The following is an 18,111-nucleotide window of genomic DNA, read 5'->3' on the forward strand; positions in this document are numbered from 1 at the left end:
CATTGACGCCTGGAACCAATAGGATGAGGGCTTTCTGGTGATGCCCTGTCGGCAGCGGGCATGGCGCCTCCTGCACGTTACTGCGTCCCTGGTGAGTGCGGTTCGTGCGGCTCGGGGCTCCTGGGGCTGGGGCTGCCCGGAAAGGGAGCGCGGTGGCTTAGGAGAGGAGTAGGGTCGAGGCAGAGCTTGTCCCGGGATGCCCCGCACTAGGCCGGCTGGGAGCGAGCTCTGTGCCCGGGTCCCCGGCAGCCCCTGAGCCCCTGTGTCGCAGGCGAGCGGCTGTGCAGCACGGAGGAGGCCACGGCTGGGAGCGGGACCTACACTCGTCATGGCTTCATCTTCTCCTCGCTGGCTGGCTGCCTGGAGAGAAAGAATGAGGACAGCGAGGTGAGCGCGGCCGCGGCACGGCTGCTCCTCCCCAGGGCTGAGCGCCGTGCGCCCAGGCTGCACAGCCTCCCTGGAGAGCGGGCTGCGGCGGGGAATGGGACTCCGATGGGGTTCGGCTGGTGATCCTCTGCACGAGCTGTGCCCTGTGCTGACCCTCGTGTCTTGCCCTGCAGCTGCCCGTGGTGTCGGTGGTGAGAGACAGCGAGTCCCAGCTCCTGCCCAACGTGGGGGCTGTGGTGACATGCAAGGTGGGGCGCTGGAGCCCTGCATTGACAAACTGCATGGGCCTTGACTGTGTCTCATACTGAGATTTGTTCCTGCACACGGATGGGGTGGGGTGAGGAGTCCCTGCGCTTCTTAGTCCCCTCTGTACAACTCCCACCAGGGCAGGGGCAGCCCACAGGTTCCGTTGAGTCTCTCACTCACAAAGAAAGTGGGTATTGGCATGAGGGACACCTGCCCTGAGACGGAGGTGGGCTTGAGGGGAGGATGTTTTGCTCTCCTTCCATAACTCTTTCTGGGGCAGGGAACATGCAGGTCAGTGTCTCAAGCAGCTTGTAGAAAGGTTGACACAGACCAGGGATTAGTTTCCTTACGTTCCTGGTGGCAGGAGAGGGACTGGGGTCACTGCAGGTCTCAGCCTTATTCTGGTGCCTCGAATTGCACAAGTATCATCCTCCTCACCTGGCTTGCTGCCAGGTGTCCCACCATTGCTTGGTCACAGGGTGGAGGAGGCCAAGTGAGACCTGAGCTCCCCATGCAGCCCTGCCTGCTCCCTGCCCTTTCCCTGCCTGGACCACTGAGTTCCCTTTTCCTACGTGCAGGTCTGCAGTATTAACTCTCGCTTTGCCAAGGTCCACATCCTGTATGTTGGCTCCACACCGCTGAAATCCACCTTCCGAGGCACCATACGGTAGGGAAAAGGTTAGGATCCCCCACCCTTCGGGGGAGGAAGGCTGTTGTGGGCAGCCTGAGCCTGAGCTGGAGCGCTGCCCTGAGCACTGGGCTGCTGTCCAGCAGGTCCTGGTGAGCACCCAGGGAGGCCGGGACGGCTTCTGCCCCAGGCTGTTGAGTCGTCTTTGCTCATTGGCACTCAGATCCCTCCATCTCCTTTTTCAGGAGAGAAGACATCCGAGCCACGGAGAAGGATAAGGTCAGTGAGCCACTGCCAGTAACTGTTCTACACCCGTTGCCCCGTTTATGCTCGTGGGGGCCCTGTATCCCCACTGACAGCACGCTGGTGGCACTGCCTGCTCTCTCCTGTGCAGGTAGAAGTGTACAAGAGCTTCCGCCCCAGTGACATCGTCCTGGCCAAAGTTGTATCCTTCCCCCTCAGGGACAGTGGGTTGGCTCAAGCTCCCTCGTGGAAGTCTTTCCCTTAACCCCTGTCCAACCAGATCTCCCTGGGGGACGCGCAGTCCAACTACCTGCTGAGCACAGCAGAGAACGAGCTGGGCGTGGTGGTGGCACGCAGTGAGGCAGGTAGGGGCAGGACAGGGTCTGGGCTGAAACAGTGCTCATCCCTGCCTCAGGGGCAGCTGATGAAGCTGCCTCCCTCTCCGCATGGAGGAAAGCAAGTTTGGGAAGGAGCAGCCCTGACATATTGTGCCCCAGGGGTGCAGATGGTGCCCATCAGCTGGTGCGAGATGCAGTGCCCACGGACGCACACCAAGGAGTTCCGTAAGGTGGCCCGGGTGCAGCCCCAGTTCCTGCAGACGTAACACCTGAGGGGGCAGGGGGCTGCAGCTCTGGGGCCTGTGGAACCAGAGCAGCCCCTGGGCTCCCACCTCCTTCACAGGTTCAGCCAGGCCTCCACTGGCAGGACAGGTTTGCTGCTTTTGGATAATAAATTTTTTTTGAGAGCTTCCTGTTTTATTCTTTACAGTCAGTGGGGGAGCCAGGGCTATCTACAGCACTCTGGTCTGGCTCCTGCAGCACAGCAGGTGAGGGAGCAGCTTCTATTACACCAGGGGTAGAAGGAAGCACATTTTCACTCCTGATGAAGGGGAGTGATGGAGTGACTTTGCTGCAGTGATGCCAACAGCACAGAGCCCTGGGTTGCAGCTGTGCTGGGCACTCACCTCTCTGGGTTGGTTTCCCCACACAGGAGACAAGCCCGGAGCAGAGCGTGTCTCAGCACACCCCAGTGTGGGCTGTGGGTGAGAACAGCCTGGGGATGTATCTCCTCAGGCCACACGTGCATGCCCTGCCCTTTGGGACGAGGGTGTGGCACACACAGAGCCCAAAAACCAGAGCATGGCAGGGTATCACCCTCTTGGCAGAGATTGCAGAGCTGAGCTTTGCTCCCTGAGCCTGGCACAGCTTCTGCATGCTCATGTCTGTGCCCAGCAGTGACTGCTGCATGTGCACATGCTGGCAGCAGGGAGCCCACACGGCCCAGAGACACGTGGACACCTCCTTATTGCGCATTACTCCTTTATTGAACTGGAACAAGACAGCTGCTATGGTTGGACAGTTACACTGACCCCGTGCAAGCCCAGGCTCACGACACCGGCAGAGGGGAGGCCACAGCGACAGGCCACGTACACACACGTGAGGGATGGGACACAACAGCACCTGCTTCACCAGCAGGATGAGGATGTGCATCAGCTGGGGGAAGCACGTCGCAGACACAGACCTCCAGGCAACAGGCTCCCTCCCTCACCCTTGTCTGAAGGCAGTATAGTTAAAGCAGGGGCTGGCAGAGCTGGGCCAGAGTCGCGAGTACCACCCTGGGGTGCTGTACCACGTGCACAAAAACACAACCCTTCCAGTGGCATCCCAGTCACTGTGCCACGCACCCACGAGGGGATGGGGTACCCACTTTGGTCACTGCCGGCACTGCACTTGCCTCACTGCTCCCAGGAGGACTAAATCAAGTGACAAAACTACAGTAAACAGGTGACGAGAGCTGCCAGGGATGCAAAGCAAAGGAGGAGCCTGGCATGGCAAGGGATTGCTTGGCCTGTCCCTCTGCAGACAGGGTCTGAGGGTTGGGATCACAGCGTGGGCAGGTGTGGGGTCGCTGCCTGGCAGGGACAGGGCTCCCTTTCACACCAGACCTCCGTGTCCAGCCCTCGCCGCGGAGCCCCCAGGCTATCTGCAGAGGGGAGCCTGGTCTGAGGGAATGGGCCTAACCGTGGGGAGCGCCTCCAGCTCCACAGCTCCGAGTTCCTACAACTGTGGGGGTGTGAACAGAGGGGTGGGGGATGGCAGGGGGCTCTACTGTGTGCTCTGCTGCCTGCCCTCACTTCTTGGCCTTGCCCTGAGCAGCAACGGCCTCCATGGCCTTGCGCACGGTCTCCTCATCCCCCAGGAACTGCATGGGCTTGACAGGTTTCAGGTTCTTGTCCAGCTCGTAGACAATGGGGATGCCAGTGGGCAAGTTCAGCTCCATGATGGCCTCTTCTGACATGCCTGCAAACACAGCAGTGCCGTCACTCTTGGACCTTCCCTCAGTGGCAGCTGGGGAGGAAGGGGTCCCTGGGATGCCCCTGCAGGGGTGACCTACCTTCCAGGTGCTTGACAATCCCACGCAGGCTATTGCCGTGAGCTGCAATAAGGACTCGTTTGCCCTCTTTGATCTGTGGGACGATTTCCTCGTTCCAGAAAGGCAGAGCCCGGGCAATGGTGTCCTTCAAGCTCTCGCATGTTGGCAGCTGGTCCTCTGTCAGGTCGGCATAGCGGCGATCCTGGGAGAACGACCGTGCTCACACAGCAGCCCAGTGCCTCCCATCCAGTGTGGGAATATGGTGGCAAGATTTTGTCTCTCCCCCAGATTCTCTACCTGAGGACCCACTATATGTAAGCAAAGCCAGTCCTGGAAGCAAGAAATTGACTCTGAGGTTTGGGGCTGCAATGAGCCACTCATGAGCCATGAATGAGTCAGGGCCATGAGCCCTCCTGGGAAAAGTCATGCATTGCCTATCCAGGCAAAGAAACCAGATCAAACATCCATGAATGGATCATGGCACTAATGATTAACAGAGATATTGTGCCCTCTTCTTTGGATCTGCCTGCACAATGCCCAGCAGCTCCACAGAGAGAAGGCAGGATAAACTCAGCCTAAAGTCTACCAGCACCATGCACAACAGCCCCAGATAACGCAACAGAGACAGAGGAGACCTTACACAGACAGCCAGGCCACATTGCAGGTGACTTTTAAGAGACTCTTAGCAAGGCAGTCAAAGAGCAATGGGTCTTACCTTTGCAATAGTGCTGTAGAAGGGGTGGTCAGACTGCATGGGAGGCGGAGGGATGTCATAGGAGCGCCTCCAGATCTTGACCTGCGCCTCACCGTGCTTCGCTGCTGTCTCAGCCTTGTTCAAACCCGTGAGAGCCCCATAGTGCCTCTCATTTAAGCGCCAGGTCCGGATAACGGGTAGCCACATCTGATCAATGGCATCCAGGACGGTCCAGAGAGTACGGATCGCCCGCTTTTGTACCGAGGTGAAGCAGATGTCGAACTCATAGCCGGCATCTAGAAATTACGGGGAAAGGGGGGGCGGAGGAAGACCGGGAAGGTGAGTGCCCGGCCTTATGCAACCGGTGAAAGGCCAAGGGCGGCGGCCTCACCGCACCGGTAGCGGTCGCGTCCTCGTCTTTACAAAAAGCGGCGGCGGCGGCCAGGACGCGACCGGTACCGGAGAAGCAGCACACTGCGGTACCTCGGACTCTCCCAGCAGCGCTGAACGCCCGACCTGGCCCTGGAGGCCCTCGCCCAGCACCGGAGAGCCCCAGACCAGCACCCGTTAGGCTCATCGTGACCGCACTAGGCCGCATCCCTTTCCCCCGGCCCCCGCGACCCCCCTCTTGCCCGGGACCCCCTCCCTGGTCCACCGGTACCTCGCAGGGCCTCGCCACCGCGCCGCGCCTCCTGCTGCCCGGCGGGGCTGAGGTCGGCGTCGTACCATCCGCTGAAGCGGTTCTCGAGGTTCCAGGCGCTCTCGCCGTGGCGGACGAGGACGAGCCGGTACGCGGCGGCCATGGCGGGCTGAGGACCGGGGCGGGCTGAGGGACCGGGGCGCGCTGCTCCTCACGCTGCTGCCGCGCGCGACTAACGCCCCCGCTCGGCCCCGCCCCGCCCCGCCCCGCGCGCCGCCTGTGGCAGGGGAGGCGCATGCGCTACACGCGCGCCAGGCGGAGGCGCACGTACCACATGGCGCGGCCGCGAAGGGCGGTGCGACCTTCAGGGCGTGGCGTCACCGTGACGTCACGACACGCAGTAACACGTGACTCCTCGCCCGTGGCCGCAGGCTTGGTCTGAGCGGTTTCGCAGGGCCGGGGCTTGGGCAGGGGCATGTCTGGTGGGCTCTTGTCGGTGGCTGCCCCTGGGCCCCTCGCGTCTCCCATCTCAGCCCCGATTGGGCACGACCCCGCTGAGCTTCCCCGACACCGCTTCTCGCCCGCTCGGCCTGCCCTGATGGCTGCCCTCATTAAAGATGGCGGCTGGCGCCGGAAGCGGAAAGCGGGCTGTGGGCGCGGCCGCACGTGGAGCCGGGTCCAGCATGGCGCGGAGCGGGAGGCTCCGCTCGGGAGCCGCGGCCAAGCTGAAGCGCTGGCGGAAGGGCCACAGCAGCGACTCCAACCCCGAGACCCGCCAGCATCGTCTGGCTGCCCGCAGCCGCTTCTGCAGCCGGCCGGCGGGTAAGGGCAGGGGCAGGCGGCTCCTGACATGTTCCGGCTCTTCCCGGGGGGGTGCAGGGCCGCTGAGGGCTGTGGGGTGGATCTTGGCGTCCTCCGAGAGCGGGGGCTGGGGCAGGAGTGAGAGCGGAGCCGCTGGCAGTTCCAGGGTAGGCAGAGGCAGCAAACCTGAGAGTACAACGGAGGCCACGGCGTAAGGAGCCAAACTCGTAGTGACACCGGGCCTCAGAAGCAGAATGGGGCACCGCATGCCGCAGTGCCTGGCGCCCTGCGAGGCTCCCCAAAGCCCACGGCCATACCTCTAAGTGCTGTGTGGTGTCTGGTATGATGAGGAATGTGACAAACTAACGTTCAGCTGGCCACATGATGGGGAAGATAAACCAAAGTGTGCCAGGCACTGCGAGAACACCGGCTGCTCCTGGCCAAGGAAATATTTATCATGCATCTCATGCAGATGCCTGGCCAAGGAAATCTCATCTCAGCATCTCATGTAGATGCTGGCTGCAGGCTGATGTCTAGGACTCACAGGAACATGCACCATCTGTTCTGGCTGTCTGGTTGCTAGGGCTTCAGGTGGAAGAAGATAAACAGGGCAGAGTACAATAAGCAGCTTAGTGGTAAAGCCTTGGCACACCGGCACACATTTGCATGGACACGATGCTCTCTTCCATCAGAGATGACTGGACTGTGCTCTGGTTTCTTCCTGAGGAGCTCTTTAGTTATTGATGTGCTTTTGCCCATCGGGGCGAAGCAGCACCTGTATTCCACATGCTGGATATGAGCCCCAGCTCAGCCAGTCTGGGAGGGAAGGGGAGCACGGGGGATTTCGGGGTGAACGGTGGAGCAACGTGACTTCTCAGTTCTGACCCATCTCACCCCCGCAGAGAAAAGTAACTTGACGGTGGATGCAGTGAAGCTGCACAACGAGCTGCAGTCGGGGTCCCTGCGGCCGCAGCGGGCGGGTGGCGGCGCGCAGCTCCGTACGGAGGAGGACAGCGCTGACGGGGCTGCCACCGACAAGTCCTCTGGCACCTTCCTGAGCGGGCTGAGCGACTGCACTAACGTCACCTTCAGCAAGGTGCAGCGCTTCTGGGAATCCAGCTCCGCTGCTCACAAAGAGGTGCGGACGGGAGCAGGGCTGGGGAAGGGGATGGGCCCTGGCTGTGAGGCTGAGAGACGCTGACCTGCTTTGCTGGCTGCTCACAGATCTGTGCCGTGCTGGCGGCTGTGACGGAGGTGATCCGTTCCCGGGGGGGCACGGAGAGCGAGACGGAATACTTTGCTGCCCTGGTGAGTGCTGGTTGTGTGGAAGGGGCACGAGGGGAGCTGCTGCTGGCAGCGTGGGTGGGCTCTGGGGAGGGATAGAGAAAGGTGCTGTGCTTGTAGCCCGAGTGGCTTTGTTCAGCAGACATGCTCTTGGACTGCTCCTGGTTTCATTTCCCCCTCCCCAGGGGTTGGGGAAGGGCTGGCCTGGTGTGTCCCCCTGCACCCCATCACTTAGCCACCTTCTGTTCCCAGATGACCACGCTGGAGGCAGTGGAGTCCCCTGAGTCGCTGTCTGCTGTCGCCTACCTGCTTAACCTTGTCCTAAAGCGGTGAGTGGCTGGCAGAGAAGCAGAGACAGCTACCAGACCCCATCATGGGAAAGGGATTGGTGCTGTCCTCCCTCCCCAGGCTGGGGAAGAAATCCAGCTGGGCTAAGCTGGTGATGCAGTCCCCTTTGTGACTGCTACCAGCTGTCTGCTCTTCACCCTACCGATATGTTCCCTTCTCCTGGCAGGGTCCCGAGCCCTGTTCTTATTAAAAAGTTCTCAGATGCCTCAAAAGCCTTCATGAGTATCGTGTCCTCGCAGGCCTGCAGCAGCTCCACCTCTGCCCTGCGATGGGTGAGTAGCCAAGAGGCAGCCAGCCGTGTCAGCTCTGCCCGGCTCTGCTGAGTGCTGGGGTCAAGGCTGCTGCTCTAGGGTGGTGCTGGGTGCTCAGCCTGGGGCCCTTGCAGTGAAAGGAAGATGTCTCTCTGGGGTGATGCTAATGCCCCTGCTGCTCCCTTGTTGTAGGTCCTCTCTTGCCTGGCCACACTGCTACGAAAGCAAGACTTGGCAGCCTGGAGCTACCCTGTCACCCTGCAGGTCTATCATGGCTTGTTGAGCTTTTGTGTTCATACCAAGCCCAAGGTGAGAGCCCAGTTCTTCTGGAAGGAGATGATGCTGCTTTTGGGGTTTGTTTCTGGGGATGGCTGTACCCCCAGGTCTGCAGTTTCTGCTCACCTGGGTTCTTCTTCCCCCAGGTGCGGAAAGCAGCGCAGTATGGCGTGTGCTCTGTCCTGAGGGGCAGCGAGTTCATGTTTGGCGATGCAGCCCCTGAGCATCACCCTGCAGCACCCTCCACCGCCAAGTTCTGTGTGCAGGAGATTGAAAAAGCTGGAGGTGTGGGGCACTGCAGCATGGGGTCTGTAGCTGCATGTGGGGGACTCTGCCACTGTGGGAGAATAAGGATATGGAGGGAAGAGGGGAGATTGCAGCACATTGGATTGCTGGGGAGGGTATGAGATATCTTTGGGGCACCAATGGTGTTTTGAAGCTTCCTCAGGCATTCTGGTGCTTTCCTGTTCCCAGAAGTTAGGGGAGTGTTCACCCTGGTTCTGTGGGTCAGCCCCACTGGTGTCATGGGGCTTTGCCTTGGGCAGGGCTTTGCTGTGGTGTCCCACAGGCTCAGAGGTTGCTCTGCTCCTGTAGGTGCCAAGGAGGCCACCACCACCCTGCATGTCCTTGCCCTGCTGCGGGACGTGCTGCCCTGCTTCCCTGCAGCTGTGGTGAAGACCTGCTGTGAGACCCTGCTCCGAGTCATGACCCTCAGCCATGTGGTGAGTGTTCCTGCTCCAGGGATGACAAGGACAGACCCTTTCCCCATGGGCTACACTCTGAAAGGGATCACATTCTCTCAGCTGTCACTTGGGAGCCTGGAAATGCAGATGCAAATGGAAAAGAGCCCAGGACAGCTTTCTGGCCTTACTGCTGTGGAAGAGGGAGGCTATGCAGATGCAGCATAGTTGCAATAGTGCTGGGTTTTCCAGGGCAGAGCCTGGTTTGGGATAGGGGGACAGTGGGTTCAAAGCAGAGCCCTCTCTCCTGACACCATGTCCTTTGCAGCTGGTGACAGCGTGTGCCATGCAGGCTTTCCACAGCCTCTTCAGCGCCCAGGCCAGCGTGGCCTGCCTGCCAGCTGAGCTCAATGCCCAGATCATCACTGTGAGTGTGGGGCACCAGTGTGGGGAGGGACAGAGCTGGCAGTTGCACAGCACCCACCCACCTACCCAACCTTCTGCTTCTGCAGGCTCTCTACGACTACGTGCCCAGCACGAGTGACCTGCAGCCGCTGCTGACCTGGCTGTCCACCATGGAGCGGGCACACATCAACCTGGGCAGGTGCAGACGGGGGCCATGGCTGGGTGAGGGGAGAGGTGGCTGCTTGCTCTCTAACCTGGCCTTTCTTTCCTCTCCAGGCTGCAGAAGGACCTGTGCTGGGCTCACCTGCCCCGGCTCTTCTCTGCTGCCATGAACTGCTTCCTCTCCCCACACTCCCAGGTGGTGTCAGCAGCAGCACAGACCCTGGAGGTACCACATTCAGACACTTCTCCCTGCTTGGATATCCTGGGCCTTGTGGGGGGCTCTGCCATGGGGCTTGGGGCTTGCCAGCGAGTGGTATGCCCCTCTGTGCATGTGAGACTGGGGGTTCTGTGGTCCAACAGCTGTCCCATTTTTCCTGTTTGCCCTTGCAGACCATCTTGAATGAGTGCATTGCTCCCCACATGGAAGATGTGGGCACTGTGTCTGCATCTGCCCCAGTCCCTGCTGCCTACCTGTGCAAGATGTTCAGGTGAGGAGCAGCGATGTGGGAGGGGCTGCCCATGGGTCTGGCTGAGCTCTGGCCAGCCTCTGCCCAGTCCTCAGTGGGGTCTAGCAGGCCTGGTGGGCACCCTGAATACTGTCATTGTGACCATCTTCTTTCTTCTCCCCAGATCAGTGGAGGAAGGGCTGACATACCGTTTCCATGCAGCGTGGGATGAAGTTCTGCGAGTGTTGGAAATCTTCTTTGAGACATGCGGGAAGCAGTGCCATCCCATCATGAGGAAGGTGAGCCAGGCTAAAAGGGCACAGATTCATCCATAGAGGCTGGTGGGGTGGCTGTGCTGTTGTCCAGGCTGTGTTGCCCCCTCCAGCTGGAGCAGGGCCATGCTGTTTTGCCCTGCTCTGTTGTCCGTTTGTGGCCAGAGCGTGCACAGCTCTCGGAAACTGGGCACAGGGATGTGCAGGGCAGCTGGCATCCCTTGGCAGGCAGAGTGATATGTGCCAGACCTGTGCACATGGCTCTTCTCTGACTGTGCTGCCCTGTTCCCACAGTGTCTCCAGTCCTTGTGTGATCTGCGTCTCTCCCCACACTTTCCCTACACTGCTGAAGTGGACCAGGCAGTGGGGGCTGCTGTGAGCACCATGGGTCCTGAGGTGCTACTGGAAGCTGTGCCCCTGGAGATCAATGGCAAGGAGTGAGTACAATCACGGGGTAGCAGCTTTACAGCTTTATGTTCCCATCCAGTCCCCATGCAGTGCTGCAGGTATGGCTGCTAAGCCTACCTGTGCCCAGCTTTGGGGCTGGGTGAAGGTGCCCTGTGCCCAGGGGCTGATGCTGGCAGTGCCCCACACCCTCCTGACCCATGCCTTTCCTCCCCAGGGAGACACTGGATTTCCCCCGCAGCTGGCTCCTGCCGGTGCTGCGGGACAACGTGCAGGGTGCACGGCTTGGCTTCTTCACAAGTTACTTCTTGCCTTTGGCAGCTGCCCTGAAAAGCAGAGGTGAGGAGAGCAGCACATTAGGGGCCTCAGCAGTCCAGGGTGGGACCTCCCTTCTCTGCCCTGGTGTGGAGCAAGGCTTTGCAACATCTTCTGCTCCGCTCATCTCTTTCTCTTCTGCAGCCCTGGAGTTTACCCAGGCTGGGAAGAGTGTGGAGGCCAAGATCTACGACACGCTGCAGTGGCAGGTAACAAGCAGTGCCTGGGAGCCTTGCCATAGTGTACCCCTGGTACCAGGCTGGGGAGCAGTGACTTGGGCAAAGACTGTGGCCTCCCATTTTTTCTTTTGTCTTCCAGGTCTGGACTCTGCTTCCTGGCTTCTGCACCCATCCCACAGATGTGCTGGGGGCCTTCAAGGGGCTGGCCCGCACCCTGGGCATGGCCATCAGTGAGCGCCCAGATCTCCGCCCCACTGTGTGCCAGGCCTTGCGCACCCTCATCCACAAAGGCTGCGAGACAGGTTGGGGGGCAAACAGGTCCTTGTGGGCTCCTGCCACCTGTGGGAGGGGAAATGCTGATCTGTAGCCCCCTGTCATCCTTTCCCTAGATGCGGAGCGAGCAGAAGTGGGTCGTTTTGCCAAAAATTTCCTGCCCATCCTGTTCAACGTGTACAGCCAACCCGAGGAGGATGGGGGCACAAGTGCTCAGCGCCGCTCTGTGCTGGACACTGTCCGTGCTTACCTGACCATCACGGATCCTCAGGTGAGGGGCCTGTGGGGCACTGGGGCAAGCTGTCCTGGCTCGGGCCAGTCTCTCCCAGCCAGACTCAGTCTGATGGGGCTTTGGTGCAGGCCTGATTGAAGAGGACAGGAAGAAAGGCTTCAGTCCGAGAGCAGCCCTTCCTGCCTTCATGGGCAGGGAGACCTCTCCAGCCCACGTTCTGGGATTCCCTAGTCTTACAGTCATATCTCACCCATCGTGCACAAGCTCCTTGTGAATTTGTCCAGGTCTTTTTTTGACTTACTGGTGCTTCTGGTCTCTACAAAGTCCTTTAGCAAGTTGTTTGCCAGGTGGATTGTGAACTTTTGTAAAAGCACTCACTTCAATCAGTTCTGATCCTGCTCTCTGTGCCTGTTGTGCAGATGGTGTGTGGATTCCTGGAGAAAGCCAGTGCAAAGCTGACCAGTCCTGAGAGCTCTGAGTTTGCCAGGTAACCTGGGAGCTGATGCTAATGGGTAAAACTCCTGGTGTGCTCCTGGTGAGCAGCACTAGGGCATTGTCCTGTGTGGGCTTTGACACCATTGTGCACTTGATGTGACTCGCAGCTGGTGTCCCAGCTTGGTCAGGATGTGATACCACAGTTAACAGCTGCAGCTGTATGTCCTTCTCTGCTGCAGACTCTCCATCCTAGACCTGATAGTGGCAATGGCACCCTATGCTGATGAGCAGTCCCTGGACTCCTTGTACCGTACCATCCAGCCTTCCCTCCAGGTGAGTTGGTCCTCAGCCCTGAGAGGTGCTGGGGCTGCTTTGGGGCACCTTCTGCTTGCTGCCAGCTTGGACCCACACTCTAGGGACTGAGCAGCTGCCATAGGGATGGGTCTCTGCTGGGTGGTGTGGGGTGCTGGTGTCCCTTCAGACACCATGGTGAGGGGCTGCCTTGACAGTGGGAGCATGTTGGCTGTCCCTGCAGAGCAAAGAGCGCAGCTTGCAGAAGAAGGCGTATCGTGTGCTGGAGGAGGTGTGTGCTGCTCCCCACGCTCCCTGCCAGGCCTTCGTCCACTCCCACCTCCAGGACCTGCAGACAGCACTGCTGGACTCGCTCAAGAGCGCAGCATCCCCGGCCAAGAGGGTGAGAACAGGGGCTGTGGTGGTGGTGATCAGCCACTGCTGGAAGGGAAGGGATGGGGTGGGCGGCAGGGGTAATCAGGTGTGTGTCCCTGGGTGTACCAGTGCTGGTCTGTTTCTTTCCCCAGCCACGGCTGAAATGCCTGTTCCACATTGTGAAGCAGCTATCTGCAGAGCACGAGCCCTTTGTCACTGCCCTGGTCCCAGAGGTGAGCATGGTCCTGTGACGAGCTGGCTGCTTCTGGCTGTGGTAGTGGCAGCAGTGGTGACACGCCTGTGTTCCTCAGGTCATCCTATGCACCAAGGAGGTGTCAGTGGGGGCCCGCAAGAACGCCTTCATGCTGCTCGTGGAGATGGGCCATGCTTTCATCCGCTTTGGACCCACCCCTGAAGGTGAGCTTCTGTTCTGCTTGCTCAGCCCCACTCTGGCCCTAGGGAGATCAGACCCATGCCGAGCATTCTGCTAAAATGGTCCAGGGATGCTGCTGGACACAGCATAGTCAGGCCCTGAGTCATCCCCCTCTTGCAGAGGCTATGCAGCGGTTCCTGCTCCTGATCTACGTGGGGCTCACTGGCTCAGTCACCATGATCAGCTGCACTGTGCTGGCACTGACCCGCCTGTTCTTTGAGTTCAAAGGTGAGCAGGAGGGCTGGGGGGACGAGGCAGAGCCCTTTGGGGAGGTGCGTGCTAGGAGGAAGCCATCTGTGGCTGAGTCCCATCATGGTTGCAGATCACCTGGAGTTCAGTGTGGTGGAGCAGCTCCTGCAGAACATCTGCCTGTTGCTGGCCTCCCGCACTCGGGATGTGGTCAAGGCAGCCCTGGGATTCCTGAAGGTCACACTGCTGCTGGTGGACACCAAGCTCTTGGCCAAGCATGTCCAGACAATGGTGAGATCACGCACTGGATGCCTTGAGGAGGGTGGTGGGGCAGAGCTGTGTCTGTCTTGGGCAGACAGGAGCATCTCCAGCTGCACTCTCCCTGCGGGCCAAGGAAACAACCTTGATCTCAGTGGCTGAGACGGCAGCGAGGAGGCTCCTCTCCTGCATCCTGGCATAGACATGCCAGAAAAGCCCCATGAACTAGCACTGCCAAGCATGGACACCTCCCCGTGGCCTTACCTGGGCAGTCATGGAGAGATGGCAACAGGGTGAACAAGGTGGCCATGCAGATAAAGGTTGGGAGGCTGGGTCCCCAAGGCAGGCGTGCTGTGGTACTGAGGGTCTCTGTCCTGACAGCTGGAGGCTGTGGGGAACCTTTCGGATGACATGAGACGCCACTTCCGTATGAAGCTGCGAAACCTCTTCATCAAGTTCATCCGCAAGTTCAGGTAAGCCAGTCTCCTGGGGTGGTGAGGGGGCTCTCTGGGAAGCAGTGCAGGAGAAGGTGGGTGCTGACTGCTCTCTGTGTGTTTCCTCAGCTTTGAGCTGGTGAAGGGGCTGCTGCCAGCCGAGTACCATAAGGTGCTGGTGAACATCCGCAAGGCGGAATCCCGGAGCCGCAAGCAGCGTGCCCTGAAGAAGGCAGCTGCGGATATGGATGAGGAGGAGGCACCACCACCACAGCCCAGAGGAGACAGGTGAAGATGGGCTCAGGGTGAAGAAAGAGCAGCCCCCACAGGGGGCTTGGCACTGCATCTGCTCAGCTGGTGCTTCTAGAAGTGCTGGAGACATCTCCAGGGCTGCTCTTCATTGTGGGGCAGGGTGCACCCCTGGGCTTAATCCATTTTCCTTCGTCCTCTCCACATTTTGACCAGTATGGAGGAGATCCTGGCTGACTCAGAGGATGAGGAGGAGGAAGAGGAAGAACGGCATCGGAGCAAGGAGTGGAGGAAGCAAGCACGGCAGAAGGGCCAGGCATGGCTGAAGGAAGGGGAAGATGATGAGCCCCTCAACTTCCTGGACCCTAATGTGTCCCAGCGGGTGCTGGGTAAGGAGTGGAGCTTCAGATGAGGCTGGGGTGGGACAGATGGGGCAGGGGCTGCTGCAATGCACAGGGGCTCTGGGGGTTGCTGCCCCCAGAATTGGATCCTTCTCCAGGCCCTGACCCATTTCTCTGTGAGCAGCCACCAAGCCAGGCCCCAAGCGGTCCAAAGGAGTGAACCATGATTTCCAGATGTCTGAGGATGGACGCCTGATCATCCATGAAGAGGAAGAGGAGCTGGATGATGATGAAGCCAAAGGTACTACCTGGGCTGAAAGGGGCCACTCTAGACTTGCTCTGGGTCTCTGAATGGTTTTCATCCTGCCACCTGCACGTGGGATCTTGGGGAATGCTCTCCCATACCCTCATCACACACTGACCTTCTTATCCTGTACCGCAGGAGCAGATGAGGAGATGGCAGATGTGCTGCAAGATGTGGGGCTCCGCAGTGTGAGTATGGGGCTCGTGGTCCTGAGGAGATGCTGAGGGAACTCATCCTTGCCAAACCACTGCCTGTGCCATGGCAGCTGCAGCTCTGCCCAGAAGGCCAGTGGGGACACCAGGCAATTGCCAGCTGCTTGGAGGGGTGCAGGAAGTTGTCTGGGATGGGGATGTGCTGTCTGGAAAGTCTCTCGGTGCCCGTGGGAGGATGCAGGAGGCTGAGGGTCAATGGGAGGGCAGAACTGTAAGGCCAAGCCAGCTGCAGGGTTCCTGCTGTCTTTTTCTGCAGAAGAAAAGTCAGAAGCGTCGGTTCAGAGAGGAGCCAGATGATGAGGAAGCTGAGGCTGGAACCTGCTCTCAGTATAGAGGTAAGTCCTCTGCCTGTGCCCAGTCTGGGGCTCCCCAGAGAGCCAGAACTGTTTGTCATCCCAGAGCACATGGCACATGATTGCATGCAGATGGTTCCTGAATATCTCCATTGTGGGAGACTCCAGAATGCCCCTCTAGGTAGTCTGTTCCAGTGCACAGTCACCCACACAGCAAAGAACATGTGTTCTCATGTTCAGGTGGAACTTGCTGTGCATCACTTTCTGCCATTGCCTCTTGTCCTATTGCCCAACAGCAGTGAGCAGAGCCTGGTGCTATCCTCTTTACACACTCCCTTCAGATACTTACAGACATTGATGAGGTCCCCTTTTAGGTGCCTCTTTTCTGGTCTGAACAGGCCCAGTTCTCAGCCTTTCCTCATAAGAGAGATGCTTCAGACCCTTAATCCTCCACTGGACCAGCTCCATGAGCTCCATGTGTCTCTTATACTGAGGAGCCCAGAACTGGACACAACATTCCAGGTGCATCCTCACTAGGGCTGAGTTAGAGGGGCAGGATCCCTTTCCTTGACCTGCTGGCAATGCTCTTCCTAATGCACATTTCCAATACACATTCTCTTTTCCAGCTGGAGGCTCTGGGATCCATCGGCCACTGAACAAGGAGCCAGCCTTTGGTGCAGTGTATAGATCCAAGGTGAGGGACCCATGGGGTTGCAGGCTTTGTCTGTGGGGATGCTTGGACTTTGCTGGGGCAGGAAGCATCATTTTTGCAGCAGCATTTTTGCTGGTCCTGTAGCACCAAGGTTGGAGGGGATCTCTGCTCCAAGAGGAGTTGCCAAACACTCAGTATCTCTGAGCACTGCCAGCCCATTTCAAAGTTCATGTCCTGTCCTTGCCATGGACAGGTCCTGCTCACTGCTCAAAGCAGGTGTCTGTAGCAACATGTTGGTGGGAAATCAGCTCCCAGGGCAGTGTGCTCAGCTGGCACCCCACTGCAACACAGTCTTTGGGATAGCCAGGTCTCAGGGTTGCACTGGAAGGGGACGCATGCCTCTTCCCTGGTGCTGCATCTTCTCTCATGTCGCTGTCTCCCACAGAAAGGTAAAGGTGACGTGAAGAAGAAAGGCCAACTCGACCCCTATGCCTACATCCCCCTGAACAGAGCTAAACTCAACAGAAGGTGAGGCTAACCAGGAAGGGCACAGGAGTGGGAATGGGTTTGATCCTGCATTTTGTTAGGTTTTGTTTGGTGGGTTTGGCAGCTCCCTGTCATCTGCTGTGCCACTCCTTGCGGAGTCTGGAGCGGCATCCCCATGCGTTAGGTGTGTCCAGTGCCTGCACCAAACCAGCTTCCTGCTCCTTGCTCCCTGCAGGAAGCGGGCGAAAATGCAGGGCCAGTTCAAGGGCCTGATGAAGGGAGCGCAGCGCGGGGCCAAGGCTGGCCGCAGGAACCGTCTGAAGTCCCAGCGCTCCTGAGACCGCTCCGCTGTTCCGCCTGCGCCTGCCCAAGGACACGGCATCCTCCGAGTGGAACAGCTCGGGGTCCTCTTGAAGGTGACCTCCGTTTGTTTGAGACTCCCTGGGACACCACTTGGATGTATTATGGACTAATGGCCCTTCTGTGCCTGGTACAGGCATGGGTGTGCGTGTGTGAGAGCAAGTGATATGTAAAGAATTCTCTGTATTGATAAATATCCTCTGTTCTTACCCGGCCCAGATTCCTCCTCTCCTTCCCTGCAGATCTTACATAACTGTGCTGTGCCTTCTGTCCATGTGCAGCAGGTCCTTCTGCCGCTGCAGGGCTGCATCCTGCAGGGCTCACACCAGCATCAGCCTGGACCTGGGGCCAGAGCTCTCTCTCCCACATTGGGCTTGCCTGGAGGCTGCCAGGAGCAGCAGTGGGGCATAAGTGCAGTAGGGCTGAGATGTGGAGCTGCCCTAGAACAAAACCAGAGAGGCTGAAGTCCTTACAATCAGCTTTCTTTACCAAATTCCTTGGCAGACTCTTCTGCCCAAAACCATGGCCAGGGGATCTGTGCCAAGCAGAAAGTGACTGCCATTTGACCACTGGACACTTTCCCCATATCAGCCATGCCTAATGGCAGGGCAGGAACAGTTCGCTGCAAATTTCTTCAAACTGGCTGGAAAACTGCTACAGCAAACCTCTGTGCCTTGCCATTTCTCTTACTTCGAGAGCTGAGAGAAGCCCTTTGCTCTGGCCACTTCCTGCTGGTTAGACCTGAGCAGCATGAGTAATCCTGAACCTTTTTAGCTGCTCAGCCCTGTCACATTGGGCTGAGCATCAGGTTTTGCTCAGCTACTTCTATGCTGCGTGCAAAAGATGGTGTTTGGCCAAAGTGTGCTGAAGAGAGCAGGGCTGAGGGTAGTGGATACAGGTCCCTTTGCTCACACTGCAGAGAACATGTGTTGGTGAATGTAGATGGCTTTCCCTTCCTCTTTCATATTAAAAAGCCTTCAGCCCTCTGTAATTTCCTATTGTGGCAGCTTACATGCTGCAGTTGCAACGCTTCTCAGTTCTGTAAAGGGATTGTGCTTGTTCAGCCTCTTACTGCAGGCTTCTTTCTGGAGGCTGCAAATCCAGTTTTGTGGCTTTCTTATGCTTGGGTTTTGTTTTTTTATTGCAACGCTTCTCAGTTCTGTAATAAGCTAAAGGGATTGTGCTTGTTCAGCCTCTTACTGCAGGCTTCTTTCTGGAGGCTGCAAATCCAGTTTTGTGGCTTTCTTATGCTTGGGTTT

The 18,111-nt window shown here is 58.6% G+C and overlaps 3 protein-coding genes across 5 annotated transcripts; 2 read left to right on the plus strand and 1 right to left on the minus strand.

The window, feature by feature from the left end:
* Positions 1–9: 9 nt before the first annotated feature.
* Positions 10–2,251, plus strand: EXOSC1 (exosome component 1). Of its 3 annotated transcripts, none has more exons than XM_041415350.1 (8): positions 10–91; positions 272–387; positions 561–635; positions 1,212–1,300; positions 1,408–1,413; positions 1,507–1,540; positions 1,656–1,706; positions 1,785–2,251. In XM_041415350.1, the coding sequence occupies exons 1-8, from the start codon at positions 61–63 to the stop codon at positions 2,106–2,108; spliced, it is 726 nt and encodes a 241-aa protein (XP_041271284.1). In that variant the 5' UTR covers positions 10–60; the 3' UTR covers positions 2,109–2,251. The 3 variants fall into 3 exon arrangements, with proteins under 3 accessions (XP_041271284.1, XP_041271286.1, XP_041271285.1); XM_041415352.1 differs by lacking the exon at positions 1,408–1,413 and having other exon boundaries at positions 1,785–1,869; positions 2,002–2,251; XM_041415351.1 differs by lacking the exon at positions 1,408–1,413.
* A 555-nt stretch (positions 2,252–2,806) lies between these two features.
* PGAM1 (phosphoglycerate mutase 1) lies at positions 2,807–5,469 on the minus strand. The gene is made up of 4 exons (XM_041415348.1): positions 5,233–5,469; positions 4,593–4,867; positions 3,899–4,079; positions 2,807–3,804 (listed from the first exon to the last, which is right to left on the minus strand). Exons 1-4 carry the CDS (start codon positions 5,372–5,374, stop codon positions 3,635–3,637), a joined length of 768 nt encoding a protein of 255 aa, XP_041271282.1. The 5' UTR covers positions 5,375–5,469; the 3' UTR covers positions 2,807–3,634.
* Positions 5,470–5,598: 129 nt separating this feature from the next.
* On the plus strand, positions 5,599–17,066 carry RRP12 (ribosomal RNA processing 12 homolog). Its single transcript, XM_041415332.1, has 34 exons — positions 5,599–6,033; positions 6,915–7,150; positions 7,237–7,320; positions 7,549–7,625; positions 7,811–7,916; positions 8,088–8,204; positions 8,318–8,456; positions 8,766–8,893; positions 9,180–9,278; positions 9,364–9,455; positions 9,533–9,644; positions 9,809–9,906; positions 10,049–10,163; positions 10,431–10,573; positions 10,759–10,880; positions 11,001–11,065; positions 11,175–11,337; positions 11,425–11,579; positions 11,960–12,027; positions 12,215–12,308; positions 12,511–12,669; positions 12,794–12,874; positions 12,953–13,058; positions 13,195–13,302; positions 13,397–13,554; positions 13,903–13,994; positions 14,085–14,243; positions 14,421–14,593; positions 14,730–14,846; positions 14,988–15,037; positions 15,318–15,396; positions 15,981–16,048; positions 16,452–16,534; positions 16,728–17,066. The coding sequence occupies exons 1-34, from the start codon at positions 5,829–5,831 to the stop codon at positions 16,828–16,830; spliced, it is 3,954 nt and encodes a 1,317-aa protein (XP_041271266.1). The 5' UTR covers positions 5,599–5,828; the 3' UTR covers positions 16,831–17,066.
* Positions 17,067–18,111: the final 1,045 nt, after the last annotated feature.

This window comes from Onychostruthus taczanowskii, unplaced genomic scaffold, assembly GCF_017590055.1.
Source record: "Onychostruthus taczanowskii isolate IOZ18803 unplaced genomic scaffold, ASM1759005v1 scaffold5, whole genome shotgun sequence".
In the NCBI taxonomy this organism is placed as follows: Eukaryota; Metazoa; Chordata; class Aves; order Passeriformes; family Passeridae; genus Onychostruthus; species Onychostruthus taczanowskii.

Excerpts from the sequence above, each read along its gene's own strand:
- PGAM1 (XM_041415348.1), bottom strand. The coding sequence starts at position 5,374 with ATGGCCGCCGCGTACCGGCTCGTCCTCGTCCGCCACGGCGAGAGCGCC. Across the intron at positions 4,868-5,232 it reads CGGTGGCGAGGCCCTGCGAG|ATGCCGGCTATGAGTTCGAC; the intron begins GTACCGGTGGAC and ends CGTAATTTCTAG. Across the intron at positions 4,080-4,592 it reads TCTACAGCACTATTGCAAAG|GATCGCCGCTATGCCGACCT; the intron begins GTAAGACCCATT and ends TCGTTCTCCCAG.
- EXOSC1 (XM_041415350.1), top strand. The coding sequence starts at position 61 with ATGGCGCCTCCTGCACGTTACTGCGTCCCTG. Across the intron at positions 92-271 it reads TGCACGTTACTGCGTCCCTG|GCGAGCGGCTGTGCAGCACG; the intron begins GTGAGTGCGGTT and ends CCTGTGTCGCAG. Across the intron at positions 388-560 it reads GAAAGAATGAGGACAGCGAG|CTGCCCGTGGTGTCGGTGGT; the intron begins GTGAGCGCGGCC and ends CTTGCCCTGCAG.
- RRP12 (XM_041415332.1), top strand. The coding sequence starts at position 5,829 with ATGGCGGCTGGCGCCGGAAGCGGAAAGCGGGCTGTGGGCGCGGCCGCA. Across the intron at positions 14,594-14,729 it reads TGTGTCCCAGCGGGTGCTGG|CCACCAAGCCAGGCCCCAAG; the intron begins GTAAGGAGTGGA and ends CTCTGTGAGCAG. Across the intron at positions 14,847-14,987 it reads GGATGATGATGAAGCCAAAG|GAGCAGATGAGGAGATGGCA; the intron begins GTACTACCTGGG and ends CCTGTACCGCAG.